This window comes from Sciurus carolinensis, chromosome 2 (assembly GCF_902686445.1).
Source record: "Sciurus carolinensis chromosome 2, mSciCar1.2, whole genome shotgun sequence".
NCBI lineage: Eukaryota > Metazoa > Chordata > Mammalia > Rodentia > Sciuridae > Sciurus > Sciurus carolinensis.
In genome coordinates, this window is record NC_062214.1 from 172,365,050 (window position 1) to 172,385,890 (window position 20,841).

Genomic DNA, 20,841 nt, shown 5'->3' on the forward strand with positions numbered 1-20,841 from the left:
TACAGTTCTCAGCAGGTTACACAAATATTAGGGCTATCATTCAAATAAATGTGCCCCCGACATGGTCCAGAACTGTGGCTCCTTCAACTTCCTGTCTCTTATATAGAGTGATGTTGCTCCACTAAGGGATGTAGGACAGAACTTGGGAAAGGAAAGAGTCCTATATCCAGAATTCCCTGTGCAGGCGTCTTAATCTACAGCCTGCTGTCAAGACCATATAGTCCTAAATTGGAAGTTCCTAGAGAAGTTATGATGGGCTTGAGCGGTCTGGGGCTTTGGTGAAGATTATCTGTTGACTACAGTTTGGGGCATAATTAAATCTCAGTAATTCAGACAGGTATGTACCTTAATTCTACACATAGGAAAATAGAGGCCCTAAGAATTTAGGTATCTTAAACTGAAAATATCAAAACCAGTAAGTGACACAGGCATGATTTAAACCCAGGTCTTGCTGAAAGTTTATAAAATCACTACTATTTTATTTTATTTTTGGGGGGATAAAATGCACATAACATCAAATTCACTCTGCTATTTTAAAATACTAATGGGCAAGAGAGAACCACTACCTAAGTCATATAAAGTTAGGACATCAAGATTTGGGCTGGAGATGTGGCTCAGTGGTTAAGCATCCCTGGGTTCAATCCCCAGTACCAAAAAAATAAAATGAAATAAAACTTTCACACACAAAAAAACAGATATTGGGAACTCTGTCCTACCCTCCACTACTAAACCCGCTCTCTGAAGGCTCCACTGCTATAAACTTTGGCAACGGCTAGTAGCATGGAAGGAACCCTTCCCTATTTAAGCCATAGATAGAGTGAATAGTAATAATCACTAGGTCTCGGCGAGTCTCTAAAACAAAGATTTGTTGAGTAAGTGGGGGAAGGGATGACCTCCTTTCTTAAGTCTGCCATCTCTATCCTGTTAAGATTCAGGATGGATCTCAGATGGCTGATTGGAGCTAGTGTACAAAAGAATCACACAAATTTTGATAGTTTCTTTTTTCTTTTTTAATTACACATGGAAAGTAAAACCAAGTAATTTTTCTCTCTTTTTTTAGGTGAGGGGCCAGGGCAGACAAGGTTGGAAAAGGCAGGACAGGACAGTACATAGGGAGGAAAAAAATAGTGACAGATAGGTCATGGGATTGTAGTAATCAGCTTAATTTAGCATGTAAGAGGAAAACAAAAATGTTCAAAGGAACGAGGCACTCCAAGGATTAAAATAAGTTTTCTTTGGTTCCCAGGGACCTGTCCCTGAGCTCTTACTCTAAGATTGAGTTCCAAAGTTACTCTTTTTGGCTCACAGGGCTCTCTGTGTCACACAAAGACTCTTGATGATTTGAATTCTAGAGCCATCTATGCCCCCAAATGGTTAGGTAATAGTTCACATTAGACATGTAAAATTAATTCTATCCAAATCTCTAGGCTCAAGGTCAAGATCTGTAATATGAAAGTCCCTCCACCCTGATAGAGCCACCTTCTGCATTCAATCCAGGTTGTCCCCAAACTAGCTCAGAAAATGACCACGTCCTCTCTTCTTCTCCCCTTAAAAAGGTTGTTGGTGAATGCAGGCCTCAGAGGAAATGCTTGGCCTCAGTGGGAGATGCCCAGAGACTGCAACAGGTGAAAGGTGGCCCCCAAGGCCCAGCCCGTCTCTATGTTGTTCACTTTCTTGGTGAGCTGTTGAGGAAAAAAGTTCACATTTTCATCCCATTTTAAACAAAAAGCACAGCACTTGGGCAGATAATATGTACACAGAGCATTCACAAACCAAGGCAAAATCGAGAGTCCCAGACTTTGTAGGTGTCCCAGGGAACTACTCCCCTCTGTAATAGTTTCCCTCCCGCCAAGGCTTATTGTCCCTACATCCACCATTCTGATCCTTGAGAGCTTCTGGCTCAGGAAGTTGTTCCACCCAGGCCTTTTTCTTTTTCTTTTTTTTTTTTTTTTAATTTATTTTTATTGTAAACAAATGGGATACATGTTGTTTCTGTTTGTACATGGAGTAACAGCATACCATTTGCATAATCATACATTTACATAGGGTAATGATGTTTGATTCATTCCATTATTTTTTTCCCTCCCCCCCTCTTTTCCCTCTATACAGTCCCTCCTTCCTCCATTCTTGCCCCCCTCCCACCCCCCATTATGTGTCATCATCCGCTTATCAGTGAGATCATTCATCTTTTGGATTTTTGAGATTGGCTTATCTCACTTAGCATGATATTCTCCAATTTCATCCATTTGCCTGCAAATGCCATAATTTTATTATTCTTTATGGCTGAGTAATATTCCATTGTATATATATACCACAGTTTCTTTATCCACTCATCAATTCAAGGGCATCTAGGTTGGTTCTACAGTCTGGCTATTGTGAATTGAGCAGCTATGAACATGGATGTGGCTGTAACTCTGTAGTATGCTGATTTTAAGTCCTTTGGGTATAGGCCGAGGAGTGGGATAGCTGGGTCAAATGGTAGGTCCATTCCAAGTTTTCTAAGGAATCTCCACACTGCTTTCCAGAGTGGCTGCACTAATTTGCAGCCCCACCAGCAATGTATGAGTGTACCTTTTTCCCCACATCCTCTCCAACACCTATGGTTGCTTGTATTCTTGATAATCGCCATTCTAATTGCCACCCAGGCCTTCTAAAGAGATCTTCTAGACAGGCTTCCAAACTCTTTCCCTAAACCTGAAACTAAGTATAGCTTCTCTGCTTAATTTTCTGAAATATATGTAGGGGTAAGAAAGAACACACCAATCTTCTTTATTCATACTATGTCAACTACTGTCTTTTCTTAAGCACTTAAATTGTTTAGGACCTCACTATATTGCTGAGGCTGGCTTTGAACTTGTTGTCCTCCTGTCTCAGTCTCCCGAGTCCTTAGGATTATAGGCATGTGCCACCAAGCTTGGCAGGATCTTTGTTTTGAATGAGGAACCTTAGAGTTAGAGGGGAAATAAATCACCTGGAGTCACAGAGCTAAGTAAGACTACAGAATTTGAACTTGAACACAGACCTAATGGACAACAGAACTCATGCCTAAAACAATACCATAGTGACTCTCCTGGCAAGTAATTCTTCTGTGTTAAGGAATTTAAATACTGATATTCTTGATAGATATAACAACACAATAAATTCAAATACTTTAGTAGGAATGATATTATGAAGTCTGAATCAACACAAGAAATGGGACAATATAAATTCATCTAGAACTGGGGAAACAGGAAGTAGCACAAAAGAAAAAAGGGGGGAAAAAGGGTTTAGAAGACAAACTGTAGTCAATTTATTTAACCTCAAAGTTCACAAAGTTGCCTGTGTGGTAGCTATATTTTTTGTGAAATCTCTATAAAAAACTGTATGTTACATCTGTGTGTGTGTGTGTGTGTGTGTGTGTGTGTGTGTATCCTGGGGACTGAACTCTGGGACATTCAGCCACTGAGTCACATCCCCAGACCTAGTTTGTATTTTATTTAGACAGGGTCTCACTGAGTTGCTTAGTGCCTCGCTTTTGCTGAAGCTGGCTTTGAAATCAAGATCCTCATGCCTCAGGCTCCCAAGCACTGGGATTACAGGTGTGTGCCACCGCACCCAACCAAAGATATAATCTTAATCATCTTTTTAACTATAGTTCAATCATGGTATAGAAGGTAAGAAAACAAATGGGGTGGATAAAACTCCTAAGATATATTTTAAAATAGAAAAATACTACAAATAAGGCAGAACCTGCATGTGCTGAAATCAATAAGGAGAGATAGGAAGACAAAGGAGAACCTTATATTCAAGAGGCACTAAATATTTGAGGCTTACATAAAATACATCCAACACACTACATATGCATGAGACATTCAATACTGATGAGTTCTTAAGTCATTCAATGGTGACACCTTTCTGAGCCTTCCTGTCTTCTGCCAAATAAAACCTAGCTAATGGGGGAGCTAATGCAACTGGTCTGGCATATCTGCTCCTGGGCTCTTCAAATACAGCAAATTTATGTGACAGCCAAGGCACCTTCTGTCCTGTGCTCCCTTGATCAAACTTCAGCTAAAATTCTTGTAACTACCCCATCAGTAGCAGAGAGAGATCATATGAACCCAGGTCAAGAAATTTAGGATGGAGGGCTGTGGTTATAGCTCAGTGGTAGAGCCCTTGCCTGCCATGTGTGAGGCACTGGGTTTGATCGTCAGCACCATATAAAAATAAATAAGTACAGTATTGTGTTCACCTACAACAACAAAGAAACCCAGGATTCAGGAAGCATGCATCCAACCCACGCACACCCTATCCAGTGTGTTCATGACTCCCATCTCTTTGTTTTTGCTTATCTGAGTTCTAACTTGATTCAATTTGGAGAATCACCCCTGAATTAAATTCTGCTCCTGTTGAAAGCACAGAGAGTATCTTCACTTGGCTGCAAGTCTTTCTGTTCTGTATCCTGGGATGGCTTGCCTGATAATATATACTCAGAGGCTACCATTGCATCAAGGTAATTTCCCACATTCATGGAGGTTGGCACAGAGCCTTGGCCACATCCTGAACAAAACTACTTCCATTTATAGCTACTCTGATTACTAAACAAGTTCATGACTCCTTTTCCCAAAACCCACAGAAGAAGACTGTTACAAATGGGAATATAACTAACGTCTACTCAAAGTGTTGTTATGAGAGTTAAATGAGAAAACGTACATGAAATGGTTGGCACAGAATCTGGCACTTAGCAAACATGCATATGATGTTATTGATTAGGAATTTTTCACCAGATAATGTAATCCATCAATCATGTATGAGCTACCTCAAAGACTTTTTTGCAATAAACTAGGCTGTCAAATAAAAACTGAACTAAAAAAAAAAAAAAAAAAAAAGCGATGACTGTTACAGGACTCCAGGGCCCTGCCTCTTACCTGTAAGAGGGTGCTATCTGCAAAGCCAAAGCCATCCTTTAGCAGAGCAGTGATGTAGCTGAGATCCATGCAGAGGAAAGGACTGCCTGAAGTGAAGTTCTCCAAATTATCACACACTGAAAGTGAGAGAGAGTGAACAGTGGAGTCAGGTCTGCAACTGAGAGGTATAGGATTTTCTCTAAACACAAACAGGTAGAATAAGCAAAGCAGAAGTCTCCATTTGCTTGGCACCTGGGCTTCTTGGAGACTGGACTATGTGCACTGATTGCCTCTATAAAACTACCACTTCTCAAGAACTCGCACACTTCTGGTGTGAAATCTCATCTACTCATATTTACCAAATTTCTTCTTGGGGGGAAAGTTGGGGGCTGGGTTATGGGGACTGAACCCAGGATCTTGCACATGCCAGGCAAGTACTCTACCACTGAGCTGTACCTGCAGGCCCCTATTTGCCAAATTTCTATGGCCCATTTTGGGGGCTTAGTTTTAAGTCCTATCTATAATTAATGCTGAAGTCCCCGAAAGGCAGGCAAATACTTTCTAGCCCTCTGGTGGGGACAGTGAATAAGATCATTTGCATTTTAGACTATTTCTCTTAAGGAAGCCCCCGTGGCTATTTCCCATGTGCTTTGGTGCTCGGTGTTCCATTAACACCTGATAATACATTTTTTTTAAAAAACTGACCTTTTTCTTTTTTCGATGGACATTTATTTTATTCATTTATTTATATGTGGTGCTGAGATTTGAACCCAGTGCCTCACACATGTGAGACAAGCATTCTACCACTGAGCTACAACCCCAGTCCAGATAATATAATGTTGATTAAAAAACAATGAAGGAGCTGGGCACAGTGGCACACGCCTATAATCCCAGCAGCTCAGGAGCCTGAGGCAGGAGGATTTCAAGTTCAAAGCCAGCCTCAGCAAAAGTGAGGCACTAAGCAACTCAGTGAAACCCTGTCTCTAAATAAAATCCAAAATAGGGCTGGGGATGTGGCTCAGTGGTTGAGTGCCTTTCCCCACCAAAAAAAAAAAAAAAAAAAAAAAAAAAAAAAAAAAAAAAAAGAAAAGAATGAAGGAAAAAAAGAAGACCTTCTCTTCTTTCACCATTTCTTCAAAGCCTCTTGTATTCCCGTATTCTTGCACAGAGAGTCTTATGCCACCCAGTGCTTTTTAACTCTGGCACAGAATGGAGGCCAAACATTAACTGAACCTGAGCTGCTGAAGCTGGCTCTCTGAGTGGCTTTCTGAACTGAGGAGGTGCTTCAGGTCACATGAGGTCACCAGAGTCAGCAAGCACACAGATGGCTGGCTGTCAAGGGCTTACTCACCTTCCCTGGCTTTTCGTTCAAAGTCTTCAACTTTTAAAACACCCCCCTTTTCATAATCTAAAATGAAATAGAGAGTTGCTGGTGTCATAAAGCCTTCAAGGAAACAAGGATATTTATCCTAGTGCTATTTATAATAATGTAAAGCTAGAAATAAAATTTCTAATTTAGAGAGAGGGATAAACAAACATGGCATATCCATATAACACAAATCTATGGACCCTTTTTATTTATATTAATAGTTCATGTTTGTTATCTATTTTATGTTACATGTATTTAACCTCAATTACAAAGTAGGAAATTAATTCATATCTCTCAGGCCATGACAGATTATATACCGACACTCTCACAGCTAAATAGTAGTATAAATTTTGTGATAAGAAAAAAAGTGATCCGAAGGAGCCAGAGGAACCTGGATGGTTTCACAGGTGCTTACTTGTGACCTCTTTGTCAAATTGCACACTATAAACATGTGCATTTATTGTATGCCAACTATACCTCAATAAAGATGTGAAACAGTAAGATTTCATGTACGGTTGTTCAGGGTCATCTTTTAGGTCCCAAACGCCCTGAATCACATTCACCCTCCCACCTGAATGGCTGGGGCAACGACAACACTGAAGAAGAGGTGGGAAATTGCCCACAACTTTTCAAATGCTTCTCTCCTTGACCTTCCCACCACAGGCCTGCCATCTTTCCTTTCTGAACCAACACCTGGGGTGAACTCACCAATCATGTGGGTTTCAACGGCTCGGTCATAGTAGTAAGAGAAAGCATAGAAGGAGCTTCCTCGGATCTCCTCTGGCTGGTGGAGCTTTCCCTGCACCACTCTTAGCACTTCGTTGTAGCAGGGCTCAAAGCCCATCTCCCCTGGCAGAGCAGAAGTGCAGGGTGGTGAGTGACAACACTGACAGGGGAGGAGGTCACTCTCTAAGGCAAGCTGCCGGAGCCAATGGAGGAGAGCAGGAGAACCAAGGAGAAGGCTAAAGCTCAGAACAAAAGGTTTTATTAAAAACAAAGACGAGCAAACTTCTGCAACCTCTATGCTGTTCTCCATGGAACTCCCTCCCTAAGCTGTGTTCACCAAATATAGCCCCAGCTGACCTCCACAGCTGCCTACCAATGTTTGGTGGTCTTTGTGAGCAAGTGTACAGAGGACTTACCTGCTTCCTTGGAAACAAGTTTTCTGCCTAATTTTAGGGTCTATGCCTTTTAAAATATTTAAGAAGAATCATTCTTCCTATCATCTTAAACAGGAGTTTTACTATGAGTTCAATAGTCAAACATTAACTGAACCTGAAACAAGGTTTCACAATGCAGAATCAAACCCAGGCTATGCCCAGTGATTTGGGAAGTTAAGGCAAAAGAATCACAAGTTCTAGGTCAGCCTGGGTAACTTAGCAAGACCCTGTCTCAAAATAAAAGATAAAAAGGCTGGGGATATAACTCAGTGGTAGAGCACCCCTGGTTTCAATCCCCAGTACCAAAAACCAAACCAAACAAACAAAAAAAACCCCAGACTATGAACAGGCTTCTAAGGGATCCATGGTGCAGGACACAGAGTAACAACTGCCTATTCACAGTCCCTTTACACTGGTTCTTGGAGGCATTCCAAGATCTTTGGAATGAGTGACTGCGACATGATAAGTTTTTCTTGAGCTCTGAAAAAACGTTTCCCATGGGACTTTTCCAGAACTTCCACCATAAAGGTCATTTTAGTCATTTACCTTCTTGGTTGCCACCATACTGGTATTTTACACCCCCAAAGATCCACTCTGCTTCCAACCATCTTGGTAGACAGGCACTTCGGAAAGTGTGTCCATCAATCCCTGAAAGAAACGAGAGCACAAACAGGACAGTACGTAAGAGAGAGGGAGGAAGGCAAGCAAGAAACCCATAAAGCTGTGGAATCACCCAAGGGCCAGACCTTTAAATCTTGTGGAATTAGTTCCTTGACTGCATTCTGTGACAGCATATTCTTCCTTCTTTTTCTTTCTTTCTTTCTTTTTTTCTTTTTTTAGTACTAGAGATTGAACCCAGGAATTCTTTACCCCTGAGCCACTGAGCTCTATCCTCAGCTCTTTTTTATTTTGAAACAGGGACTCATTAAGTTGCTTAGAGTCTCACTAAGTAGCTGAGGTTGGCCTTGATCTCACGATCCTCATCCTGCTTCAGCCTCCTGTCACTGAGATTACAGGTGTGGGACATGGCACCCTTCCTGTGGCAGCAATTCTTAACTCAGGGTTCACATACAGGCTTTGTGCAGTTAATGAAACGCCATGAATGAATATTTGGCAGGAGTCCATAGATTTCACTGTATCTCAAAGAAATCCAAAACCCCCAATAAAGTAAGTTCCTCCTTTCTACAATACAGAAACATACTGTGCTTCCTTTTTAATTGGTAGCCAAAGGTTTAAGAGAAATACATTTGAAAATGTTTGGTAACTCTGAAATGCTATACAATCTCTATTCCAATAATAGCTTATGATAAGCCAAGCACCCTACAAAATGCATTAAATGTGAAATCACATGTAAAGTGAGGAACAGGGCACAAGAATGTCAACTAACATGCCCCAAACCACAAAACCAGGACTGCACCCAGTTCTGCCTAACTCCAACTTCAGAACAGACCCTGATTCCTGCACCTCCCAAATAAAGTGGAGGGCTTGTGTAAGCTCCTATCCAATTCACTCTTCAAGCCCTGAATTTCTGCAGATGCTTCAGCCTCTTAGCCATAAGCCATTACCCTATATAAGTAGACCTCATTCTAAAAACAGCTCATGATATATACCAAAGCATCTAAACTTACAAAACAGACTATGAACTTACTACTATTATGTCCACTGTACAACATATGCTTCCCAATTCAATGTAAACCTTGCCTCCAAAGAACTGTTGCCAAAGACAGGAAGAGGAGAGCTGAGCACTAGCATTGGGCTCATCACCCCCAACCGGCACAGGTACCCAGACGAACCTTCTGTCTCCAAGGCTCCCAGGGTTGCTAGTCTTGCAGCTTTCAATCCAAATCCCAAGTAACTGTAAAATATAGGATTGACCAATTTTACATTGGACCTGAAGTTCTCCAGCCCAAAGCTGCTTCCTTCAAAAGGAATATGGTTCTTTGCCTCCCTTTGGACAGATGAAAACCTATTCTGTTTCTGGGACTTATTTACCTTATGTGGTCAACAAGAGAAAATTTCTGCACAATTTGGATCAAGGCTATGCAGTAAGAACTTCTTACTCTTATCATTCTAAGACCAGAGATAGTGATATTCCTAAAGTCCCACCCTGGGAACCATTTCCAGGAAAGCCCTCATTATCTTAGTTCCTCAACCCAACTAGGGTTGAGGAGTGGATTCTGAACATCTGAAGGCCAACTCAAAAGAGCTGGTACTGAGCTTTAGTACCAAAGCTACTAAATGTGACCTCCCTCAAAGAAACACTGTGGGGTGTAATGGGGATTTAACCCAGAAGTGCTTTATCATTGAGCTACATCCCCAGCCCTTTTTATTTTTGATTTTGAGACAGGGTCTTGCTAAATTGTTTAGGGCTTGCCAAGGCTGGTCTCAAACTTGCAATCCTCCTGCCTCAGCCTTTCAGCCTCCCAAGTTGCTGGGATTTCAGGTGTGTGCCACCATACCCAGCAAGAAATTTTTGACTTTTACATCACATATTTTTGAGGACAAGAATGGAGAACCCTCATGGGTCCCTTGGGTTTTGGTAAATGGCTGGGGTTTCAGTTAGTAGGCCTTAGGACATTGGCAAAGACTTTATAAGGCTGATCAGATGTAATAACAGATGTGAGAATACTTTGAAAAGTTAGGAGAATCATACAACGTGAAATAGTATCTTCCCTGCCCGCTCCTCACCTATGTGTATAGAGCTTATAAGTGCTGTTAAACATCTCAAAGGAAGTGAGGTAGCCCTTAGGGGTTTGTTCCAGGGTTTTCTGCAAATCAGAAAAAGCAAAAAGACTGTTCAGGATCTACAATTTTCTGAAGATCTTATCACCACCATCCCTGTCCCTCCCTGCAAAAATCAGAAACGGAGACAGTTGCACTAATTTCACAAAGCTTGAGGAATCAAAGGGACTCATGAACAGTGTGAGAGGGCCAGAGGAAGTTTGCCCAATCATGAATTGACTCTACTCAGTCTGTTCATGGCAGAACTGCTATCTGAAAGTTGGGCTCCAGTTTCTTGGCACCACAATATGCCTGCCAAGCGTATTGCTCACCAGACCTTCAAGCAAATGACTTACCTCAAACTGGGGCAGGAACGTGATTTGGGTGGAGGCTCCCCCCAGGTCCAGAGTCCCCACAGTCTCCTGGCTGTGGCCATGTAGCTGACCTGTCAATGAGAGCAAGTTCTGCATACCCCCCACATACAGCACAATACTCATCTGTCTGCAAATTCTCTCCTGTTTTGTTGTATACTGGAAGTATTCCATAAATAGTCCACAGCTCCCTGGCCCCAAAGGTTCCAGCTAAATGTCAACTCAAGAGGAAATTCTGTTGCAGCTGAAGCCTTAAAGGCTGGTTATAAACATTAAGTTCTTATCTTCCCTGCATCACCCTGCTTGGTTGGGTTTTTGTGTGTGTGTGTGTATGTGTGTATATATGTATGTGTTTTTTGTTTGTTTTAAGAACAATACAGGAAGAAAGAAAGGGATTTTGACTCTTCTGACCATGCCTTTGAAAACCAGTTAAAGTCTGGGGTTTTGGGTTGGGTTTCTGTTGTTGTTGTTTGTATTTTGTAGTGCTGGGAAACAAACCCAGGGTTTTGTATGTGCTAGGTAAGCACTCTCCCATTGAGCAATATCCCTGGCCCCTAGTTAAAGTCTTAAGATCTCCTTGGGGATGTCTTTACCTGTTAGGAAGTTGACAGTGACCCAAGCCAATATACCTAAAAAGAGAGAAATACAAGGATTACACTCCGGGTGCCACCTTTGTTCTTTGCTCTCTAAATTTTGTGGGAGAGCGCGTTCCCTCTTTCAAAACCTGCCCTTCCACTTCCTGCTCTCCCATTCCTCCCTGCTGATTTGTTTCCCTTACTTAGTTCTTTTTTCTTCACTGCTCAATCCCTGTTCCCACTCCTTGAATCAGAGCTTTCACTGGTCCTGCCTCTCTCCCCTGAGGACGTATTTTCCCACCTCTCCTACCTTCATAGGATCCATCCATGATGCTAACACTGTCGTCTGGGACCAGGAAAGGTGACTTCTTGAAGATCTCCTCCACCTTAGAAATAAAGGGGGAAAAACTCTGCATTCTCTGAGACATTAAAACAGATTTGCACATTTTGGCTGTGTTCTATAAGGCTTATTTTTCCTAGATGAAAGAAACCAGAAAAGGAACTTGGCAAGCCATGACCAGTTTCCTGCAAAAACAAAACACAGGGATTTGACTTTAAACATAATCTCAAACAAACCATCTAAATTTATAGATGAACTGAATCTAGAGAAGGGAATATATCTGATCCTGCCAATTCAATCAGGATCCTGTAATTCTATTAAAAAACCCCTGGTTAAATTCCACCTGGGCATGCACTAGAAGCTGGGAGGAGCCTTTCCCAGTTCATTCTTAGATGAGCAGATGGACCTGGTGTAGTGAAGGAGCTCCTGTCCAAGGGTAAAGCATTCTGCTACCAGCCTCTGTTAGATTCTGAAACATGGTTGGACCCTTTAGAGTCTTAGGGAGAGCCCAGAGCAAGACTTATGGAATCCTATTTCAGAAAAAAGGAAGGAAGATCTGGTATAAGTGCTCTTGATTCTCCGCAAATACAGGCTAGTGATATGCGTGATATGGCTTATTTTTATAGATCTTATGGGGTAAAAAATATTCTCCAAATAGGAATAGGAAGAACTCTAGTCTGTTTGTTGTTCTCACTTCTAATGGGATGAAAGATATCAAGCAGTGACATCTGGATCCTGTTTCAACCAGGAAAAGCCAGTTAAGTCATCTGTTAGTAAGCTTTTAAGAAGAAAATAAATAAGCAAACAGGAATAAATATAGAAAGAGAGTTCCTGCTCTTGACTTCACTCCTCTCCTCTGCCCCACAGTATTCTCAACACAGCAGCCAGAATGATGCTTTTAAAACTGGATATCAGAACATTTTCTGATGGCTTCCTTCTTTTTAGGAAAAAAGTCAAACCCTTTACATTGGCCTTTGAGAGGATGTATGACAAACTCCCCCCACATCTGATCTCACTCCTACTTGGCTCTCATCACTCAGCTCCCTCTGGCCATGATGACCTCCCGGATATTATTCCTGAACACGGCAAGTGTGTTCCTGCCTTACCCTTTTTGCACCTATATTCTTTTCAGCCTGAAATATTCCCACAAATGTTTTGTATAACTGCTTCTCTATTCTCCCCAGACCTCTGATCAAACGAATCTTACCAAAGAGGTCTCCTCTGCCTTCTCCATTTAAAACAGCACTTCCCGCATCCCCAGCACTCCCTACCCACCTTACCCTGCTATATTTTTTCATAGCATCTACAATATTTGAAACACTTTGTTCAACTTTATTTATTTGGTTTCCCTGAAACTAGAATGTGAGTGAGCTCTATGAGGACAAGGACTGATGGTCTTTTTCGTTTCTTGCTGTTCCGATCCCCAGTAACTTCATCAGCACCTAGTCAGAGCTAAGCACTCATTTGCTGACTGAACAAATGAATGAATAAGGAATTGGGGTTCGGATTCTCACAGACATGTTGGGCTGCTTGGATAAGGGACTTAAGCCCTCTGTGCTGACACTTAACACATTTAGAGGAATAAGCACAACTCTAATACAGAATCCTTTGTTGCTGTGATTTTTATGGGATCTGCCTACAAATATTCTTTATTTCCCATATTTTAATAAATATTCTTTACAACATGAAATTTAAATATGATTGTGTTTGCTGCATAATAAATATGTACAATAAACTTAAAATATTGAGTTTAACAAAATTCTAATTTTTCTTTTATGTTTTTTGTTTTTGGTGTTGGGGACTGAACCCACAGACACTTTACCACCAAGCTTCTATCCTCAGTTCTTTTCATTTTTTATTTTGAGACCCTCTAAGTTGTTGAGGGTCTCACTAAGTTGCTGAGGCTTGCCTTGAACTTGTCATCCTCCTGCCTCAGGCTCTTGAGTCACTGGGATTACAGGCATGGGCTACTGCATCCAGCCATACTTATTTATTTATTTATTTATTTTCAGTTGTAGGCGGACACAATACCTTTATTTTATTTTTTATGTGGTGCTGAGGAATGAACCCAGGGCCTCCTGCGTGCTAGGTGAACATGCTACCACTGAGTCACAAGACCAGCCCCATACTTAAATTAAAAAATATATATATATTTCTTTCTCTCTTTCCTTCTCTCCCTCCCTCCCCACCCTTCTTTCTTTCCTTTTTTATACTAGGTATTGAAGCCAGGGGCACTTTACCACTGAGTCACATCCTTGGTCCTTTTTATTTTTTATTCTGAGATACTTGGTCTCACTAAGCTGCTTAGTTGCTGAAGCAGGCCTCAAACATGCAATCCTCCTGCCTCAACCTCCTGAGTCACTGGGATTACAGGTGTGTGACACCATGCTTGGTGAAAAATCTTTCAGATTATGCTGGGGATGTAGCTCTGTGGTAGAGTGCTTGCTTAGCATGTGTGAGGCACTAGATTCCATCCCTGGCACTGCCAATAAATAAATAAATAGGTAAATTAAAATCTTTCAAACTTTAAAATTCCATGATTCTTCTAAAAACTTCGTGCTGATAAAAAGCTGGACATTCAAAAAAAGAATTTAAACAGTATTATTCCATTTACACGGAATGTGAGAACAAGCAAAATTTACCAAAGTGACAAGCCTATCAGTGGTTGCCTGGTTTCAGTGGTGGGGGAAACTGACTAAAAGGTCACAAGGAAATTGTAGTATTTGTCAAAACTCATTTAAATGTATGCCAAAAATGAATACATTCATTTGTTCAGATAAACATATATGTTCAGGGGCTGGGGTTGTGGCTCAATGGTAGAGCACTTGCCTAGCACTTGTGAGGCACTGGGTTCAATCCTCAGCATCACATAAAAACTAAATAAATAAAATAAAAGTATTGTGTCCATATGTAACTAAAAATATTTTTAAAATATATGTATGTTCAAATAGTCACATAAATTTACCTTAATAAAGTTGATTAAAGACCATTTCTATGATCCTATTTTTAAAAAGTTAGAACAATTATCATAGACAGGAGGTAGTATACACTTTTCAGGAAAACCTCTATAAATTCAATAGTTGTAGTTAAAAATGTATGTAACTGAACTTGCTCTGTCTCCCCATGTGATCCCTCCACCATGTCTGATCCAGCAGGAAGGTCCTTGCTACATGCCAAGCTTTTAGAACCATGAACTTTCTTTTCTTTTTCTTTTTCTTTTTTCACTGGCTTTGAACTCACAATCCTTCTGCCTTAGCCTCCAGAGCTACAGGATTATAGGCGTGCACTACCACACCTGGCTAAACCTCTTTATATATATATATATATATATATATATATATATATATATATATATAAAATATAATATAAATATATATATATTTTTTCTTTATATATATTATATAAATATTATAAGTATATTTATGTATTTTTTCTTTAAATATATATATATTAAAAAATCCATATAACTAGCTACAAGAGCAATCACCAAGTGCTTTAGCAATGGTGGAATACTGAAAGTGGCAGTCATATTCCAAAGGTCTAATCTCTCAAAAAGAAAATATTCATATACAGGAAAACAGAATTATCCAAGATGCAGATTTCAAAAATTACCTCAAAGAGCAGAGCCTGGGCTTTCTGTTCTGGCAGTAAGCGCAGTCCTGCTGTTGCCTTCAGGACCACTGGGGTCCTTTTCCAGTGACTTCGGGGAATTGAGTCTTTGGCCACCTCTAAGAGTTCCTCAACAGTCTCAGCACCCTGTGAAAGAGACAACCCATATACTCAATGAACAGTCAGTCCCTTTAGAGCACTGGTCTACTTCTTCAAGCTCTGGGGGAATATCAGGAATGATGTGGCAGAGGGCTCCAACCCCTCTCTGCTCTGCAGAAATAGAGAAGTGGTGCACTTTGAAGGAGTATCCATTTTATTTTGATAGTCATCATAAAAATTATTCTTTTATAGTATAGTCATTGTATGTGTTTATGTAGTACCAGGGATTGAATCCAGGGCCTTGCACATCCTCAGCAAGCACTCCACCACTGAACTACATTCCCAGTCCTTTTAAAATTTTTAAATTTTGAGACAGGGTCTCACTAAAGCATATACATTGGCCTCAGACTTATGATCCTCCTGCCTTAACCTCCCCAAGTGGTTGGTACTGCAGGCGTGCACTATGGCATCCAGCTGTAGTGTGATCATTTTAGTGGATTGCTATTTTAATGTGTCAATACATTAGGTTTAGGATGGCACATGCCTGGAATCTCCAATTACTCAGGAGGCAGGAGAATTACAAGTTCAAGGCCAGCCTGGGCAACTTCGGAGAAACCTATCTAAAAATAAATAAAATGAAAATTAAAAAGGCCAGGGGATGTAGGGTAAAGTGCCTCTGGGTTCAATCCCCAGCACCAAAACAAAAAAAAAAATTAAAAATTAGGTTTAAGCCAGAAAGTTGGGTATAGTATTGAGAACTCAGGAGTTGGCGTCAGAAGATGCTTGCTAGCCTATGACCTAATATGGGCCACTTAGCTTTCATGAGGTTTGATATCCTTAGGTATAAAATAGGAAATACACCTTAAACCACCACTAAACTAGTGTGCACTTTAGAAGAGTCAAGAGCCAGTGTCACTGCCACACAAATGCTGGCTGTAGCTGTTATGATGTGCTTGGTGCTTCCTTGAGTGAACACTTACTCAGATAATACACTGTCCCTTATTATTATTAGCAAACAACACAATTATCTTTTCTAAGTATCAAATCAGTTTCTAACAATGCAGTTGCTTTCAATGGTGTCTAATTTTCTAGTATATTTGCCATTTCATGTGCTACTGAACTGAGAAAATACATCCTGTCCTCTCTTCAAGATCAAACCATTTTTTCATTAGGTTTTCCCTTGGTTAATGATTATTCTATGACACCAAATAGTACTTTACCTCTACTACCAAAGTTCAACATTCTACCTTATTCTACTTTATATCAGTGTGGCCTCAGACACACTGGGTATAGTATATTGGGGTGCTCGAATATGAAATATAGCCACTGGTCACCATATACTCTCCATTCATCCTCGACTACCAAAGATTTTTGTCCTCATGGGTGGTTGATTAATTTCTCTGGTACAAGCATGGTTCCATGTTATATGAGAACCCTCTGAAACAGAATTCACTGAGTCTCCATCCTTCAATTGCCATGTTTGTACTCTTAACCCTACAGAACTCCATATCTATCTTCTTCACTGACATTAAATAATACAGTTACTGGCCTTAACTCAAAATCTTGAATAGTAAGGGCTGGGGAGATAGCTCAGTTGGTAGAGTGCTTGCCTTGCAAGCACAAGACCCTGGGTTCAATCGCCAGCACAAAAAAAAAAAAAAATTGAATAGTAAATACGAAAAGAGCAATCTCTAAAAAGTTGCCATCTATCCTCAATAAGCACAATTTATTTTCTAGCCTCCTTCCACCCAGCCCTGGTGATCCTAGGGTATACAATTACTGTTATTCAGGAGACTTACTGAGGAGAGAATCTGATCTCACACATGACCTCAATGTCATTAATGAACAACATGAGATATTTAACAGTAGTGATGTGGTCAAGTTATCAAGGCACCAAGAATAGAACATCAAATCATAAGAAACTTACCTGCTTAGGCTGATCTACAAAAGCAGAAAGTCCTGGCTTCACAGAATCAAAGACTTCCCCTTCCAGAACTGGAAGCTGTCCTTTGTCCATGGAACAAAACAGAAGAAAGATGGCTGATTACCAAAAGTTAAGCTGCTTCAGCTACTCGACTCTGTAAGTTGTCAAGACTTACTAGATTTACCTACTCTTTCCCTAGGCTCCCTCAAATGATCTCATTGTGAAGAATGTCTTGCAGAAGTACTGGAAAGGGAGAAAGGAGGGCATCAGGCAACCCTTGAGAGTCTGTCATTTCTCTGGTGGATGTCTAGCTCCTATTCCTTTCACCAGGTTCTTTTTTATATGTATATAATTTTATTTTATTCATTTTTTTTGTGTGTGTGGGCTGAGGATCAAACCCAGTGCCTCACACATGCTAGTCAAGCATTCTACCACTGAGTCATAACCCCAGGCCCTTTCACCAGGCTCTTTAGGATAATAATAATAAAACTAACAACTCAGAAAAAGTTAATTTTCAGGGTCCCCTCAGCCCCCTCTTCAAGGATGGTAATAAAAGTCATGTGATTCCCTAAGATACTCCCAATATTCTCACTATTCTGGAATCCTGGAGTATTAATCAACTTTGTAGAAAAGAAAGGACAAATTACAGCTATATTTCTTGGACATATGAGTTTCAGACTTCGGGCAGCCCAGGTCTCTTAATTTCACATTGAAAATGTGTTTAGTTAAAGTCCAAAATGGTCTCTGAAGAAAGACATTGACTAAGTATAAAATTCTGTAATTCACACCACACACTCTCAGCACATTTGTTACTGGAACGGGGTGCTAAAGGGTGGATCCATAGAGTGGTGAGGGTCCCAGTTGCACTTACCTGGTATTTTCTGCACAAAGGTGTAAACATGAATTCGAGTTCCAGTGCTTCCTGCATCAAACATAATTCCATACAAGGTGCTGGCACTGACATTTATGGGACACATGGAAGACAGGAAGACACCCTCAAACCAAGTTGGCTGGTCTCTGTGGAAGACAGTACTACAAACACAGGATACCACCAGCATGAAAAAGACTGTACCCCAGGAAGTGCCCATACTCTATCCAAGTGTGGTGACTTGAAGTTTTGTTGTGGAAGGAGTGCTGCTCACAGTCCTGTAGTGGCTTATAGGACAAAGATTCATAAGGTTAGTTCAATTGTTTTTTTAGTTAACCTGTAAGAGAAGGAACACCCATAATGGAAATCCCGCCCTTGTCCCCAAGGTGTTCCTTCTCTATTTCTAATAACAAGTACAACAAGCTAAACCAGGGTAATATAGGTTCTTAGCACCTTTTCTGAAGGGTATCTGGTTCCAAAAGGAAACTGGGATTTAAAATATATTTTTCCATGCTTTGCTTTTAATTACAGAGTGGTTCTCATGTGCCCAAATGTTCTCTCTACCCTCCTGCTTCTAATTTTCTTTTTTTTCTGTTTTTATCATTTTACCTTTAGATCACAAACTAACACCCTTCTCTCCCTCCTTCTTTCTTTTCCTCCCTTTTCTCCTTTTGATTGATAGATAAGTTTAATTCAACTTCTGAACTAAAGGTACAAAGTTACAAAGAAGTTACAGAGTTCCTATCATTGTGGTGTTCACAGCCTTAAAAAATCAAGGCCTTGCTGGGCCTGGTGGAGCACACATGTAATCCCAGCAATTTGGGAGGCTGAGGCAGGATTGCAAATTCAAGGCCAATCTGGACAATTTAGTGAGACTCTCTCAAATTAAAAAAAATTTTTAAAAGGTTGGGGATATAGCTCAGTGATAAAACACCCCTGGGTTCAATCCCCAGTACCATTAAAAAGAAAAATCAGGCCATTGAGCTGTCAACTATGATCAATAATATTGCTAGTGGCTAGCATATACAATTTGTGGGGAGGGGGCACAGTACTGGGGAACCAAACCCAGGACCTCACAAATGCTAAACAAGTACTCTACCACTGAGCTATATGCACATATCGTCATCCCTTTTTATTTTGAGGCAAGGTCTTGCTAGGTTGCCCAGGCTGGCCTCAAACCTGATTCTTCTGCCTCAGCCTCCCAAGTGGCTGGGATTACAGATATATACCACCATACCCAGCGCATTATGGGTTTCAAACAGCCTTCACAGGTTTCAGGTCATATTATTGCCATAAGAGCTTAGGGCAAATGAACATTTTAGGCCAAGAGGTTCTACGACTTGCTGAAAATTAAAAAGCAAGTCAGTAGTAAAATCCAGATCAGAAATTGGTCTTTAGTCTTGTCTATATCTTTTTCCCTAATTCCAAATGCTTCCCTTATAGCAAGTTATTGTCCATATTTTTTAATGTATCCTCATCAGAAACAAAAACCACTTAATATGCTTTTTACTATTTGCTTTGGATTTCATACAATGGAGGCTGGATACAAATGCTGCTGGAAACTTAGCATAAGGACAGGGAACACAGAGGAGGACACAAAGTGTCAGGTCAGAGGTCAGGTTCTAGTTCTAGCATTTGTTATCTATCAAGAAGCTGCAGGATCTCTCTCTTTTTTTTTTTTTTTTTTTTTTTTTTTTTTGGAGAGTTGGGGATTAAACCCAGGGCTTTGTGCATGCCACCACTGAGCCGCATGATTTTGAACAAGTCATTTAGCCTCAGAGACTCTACTTTCTCATCTGTAGAGTGAGAATAAGAATTCCTTGGGGCTGGGATTGTGGCTCAGTGGTAGAGTGCTTGCCTAGTAAGTGTGAGGCAATAGGTTCAATCCTCAGCACCACATAAAAACAAAACAAAAAAAATTAATAAATAAATAAGATAAAGGTATTGCGTCCATCTACTAAAAAAAAAAAAAAAAAAATCCTAAGAGTACTTGCCCTATCTTCCTTCCGTAGTTTTTAAAAAATCAAATGAGATAATATATGTTACATACACATACATGTTGATATATATATATATATATATTACATATATGCATGTAATTAGAGTATAGGTACATATATACATATATCATCTCATTTTTATTTTCCCACATATGTGTGTATCCTAATTAGCATGTTATAGATGTAGAACCTAATTAGAATAAGCTATACTCCATATATGTATATGTCAAAATATATCTACTATCATGTATATCTAAAAAGAACAATAACAACAAAAAAGCCTTTAAGCTATCTGTGGATGCTATTGACATCTGGAGAGTATTCTTCGGGTAATTTTCTATTAGAGATGGGGAAGTGAGGTTTCTCACTTTCCTTTTTGGAAACTGTACTTCATATTCCAATCAAATATGTTCTCATATGCATATTATCTGATTCCTTCATTTATGAAGTTTTTTTTAAGTTTTGTAAAGTGAATGGTATGATAAATGTTTTTTAATCAAATTCAAAAGTATTTTTATAGTTTAAGTATTTGCGAAATAATAATAAAAAATTTTCTCCAGATTGAGGACCATGAGTATAGGGAATTTATCTATTTTTGTTTCTTGTTTTTTTTCTAGCACATAGATGAGTGACTAATATACTGTAGGTGGTCCATAAATTTTGCCAAGTGAATAAATTAATGAATAAAAATTATTGATTTGTGGGCTGGGGATATAGCTCAGTTGGTAGAGCGCTTGTTGCATGCACAAGGACCTGGGTTCAATCCCCAGCACGGGGGTGAAGGGGGTGCGGGGGGTGGGGTGGTAAATTAAAAATTTCTATTAATGTTAATGGTGGAATGAAATCACATTGCTGTGAAAGGTATAACTATGTAATAATAATTCAAATGCCCCTTCTTCCCTGAAGTAATTGCATTCCATTC

The 20,841-nt window shown here is 40.1% G+C and overlaps 1 protein-coding gene across 6 annotated transcripts in view; it reads right to left on the reverse strand.

The window, feature by feature from the left end:
* Positions 1 to 955: 955 nt before the first annotated feature.
* The window catches only part of Entpd5 (ectonucleoside triphosphate diphosphohydrolase 5 (inactive)), a 39,948-nt gene continuing 20,062 nt past the window's right edge, over positions 956 to 20,841 (reverse strand). For 4 of the 6 annotated variants that reach the window (XM_047539498.1, XM_047539501.1, XM_047539499.1 and 1 more), the window contains 13 exons: positions 17,923 to 18,206; positions 17,055 to 17,134; positions 15,032 to 15,175; positions 11,390 to 11,465; positions 11,098 to 11,133; positions 10,490 to 10,578; positions 10,101 to 10,180; positions 9,206 to 9,267; positions 7,959 to 8,060; positions 6,961 to 7,101; positions 6,235 to 6,291; positions 4,905 to 5,020; positions 956 to 1,682 (listed from right to left, as the gene is read on the reverse strand). In XM_047539498.1, the coding sequence (XP_047395454.1) occupies positions 1,596 to 1,682; positions 4,905 to 5,020; positions 6,235 to 6,291; positions 6,961 to 7,101; positions 7,959 to 8,060; positions 9,206 to 9,267; positions 10,101 to 10,180; positions 10,490 to 10,578; positions 11,098 to 11,133; positions 11,390 to 11,465; positions 15,032 to 15,175; positions 17,055 to 17,134; positions 17,923 to 18,139 (1,287 nt within the window). In that variant the 5' untranslated portion in view covers positions 18,140 to 18,206 and the 3' untranslated portion in view covers positions 956 to 1,595. The remainder of the gene's footprint in view (positions 1,683 to 4,904; positions 5,021 to 6,234; positions 6,292 to 6,960; positions 7,102 to 7,958; positions 8,061 to 9,205; positions 9,268 to 10,100; positions 10,181 to 10,489; positions 10,579 to 11,097; positions 11,134 to 11,389; positions 11,466 to 15,031; positions 15,176 to 17,054; positions 17,135 to 17,922; positions 18,207 to 20,841) is intronic. The other 2 variants (XM_047539495.1, XM_047539496.1) reach the window with 1 other exon arrangement.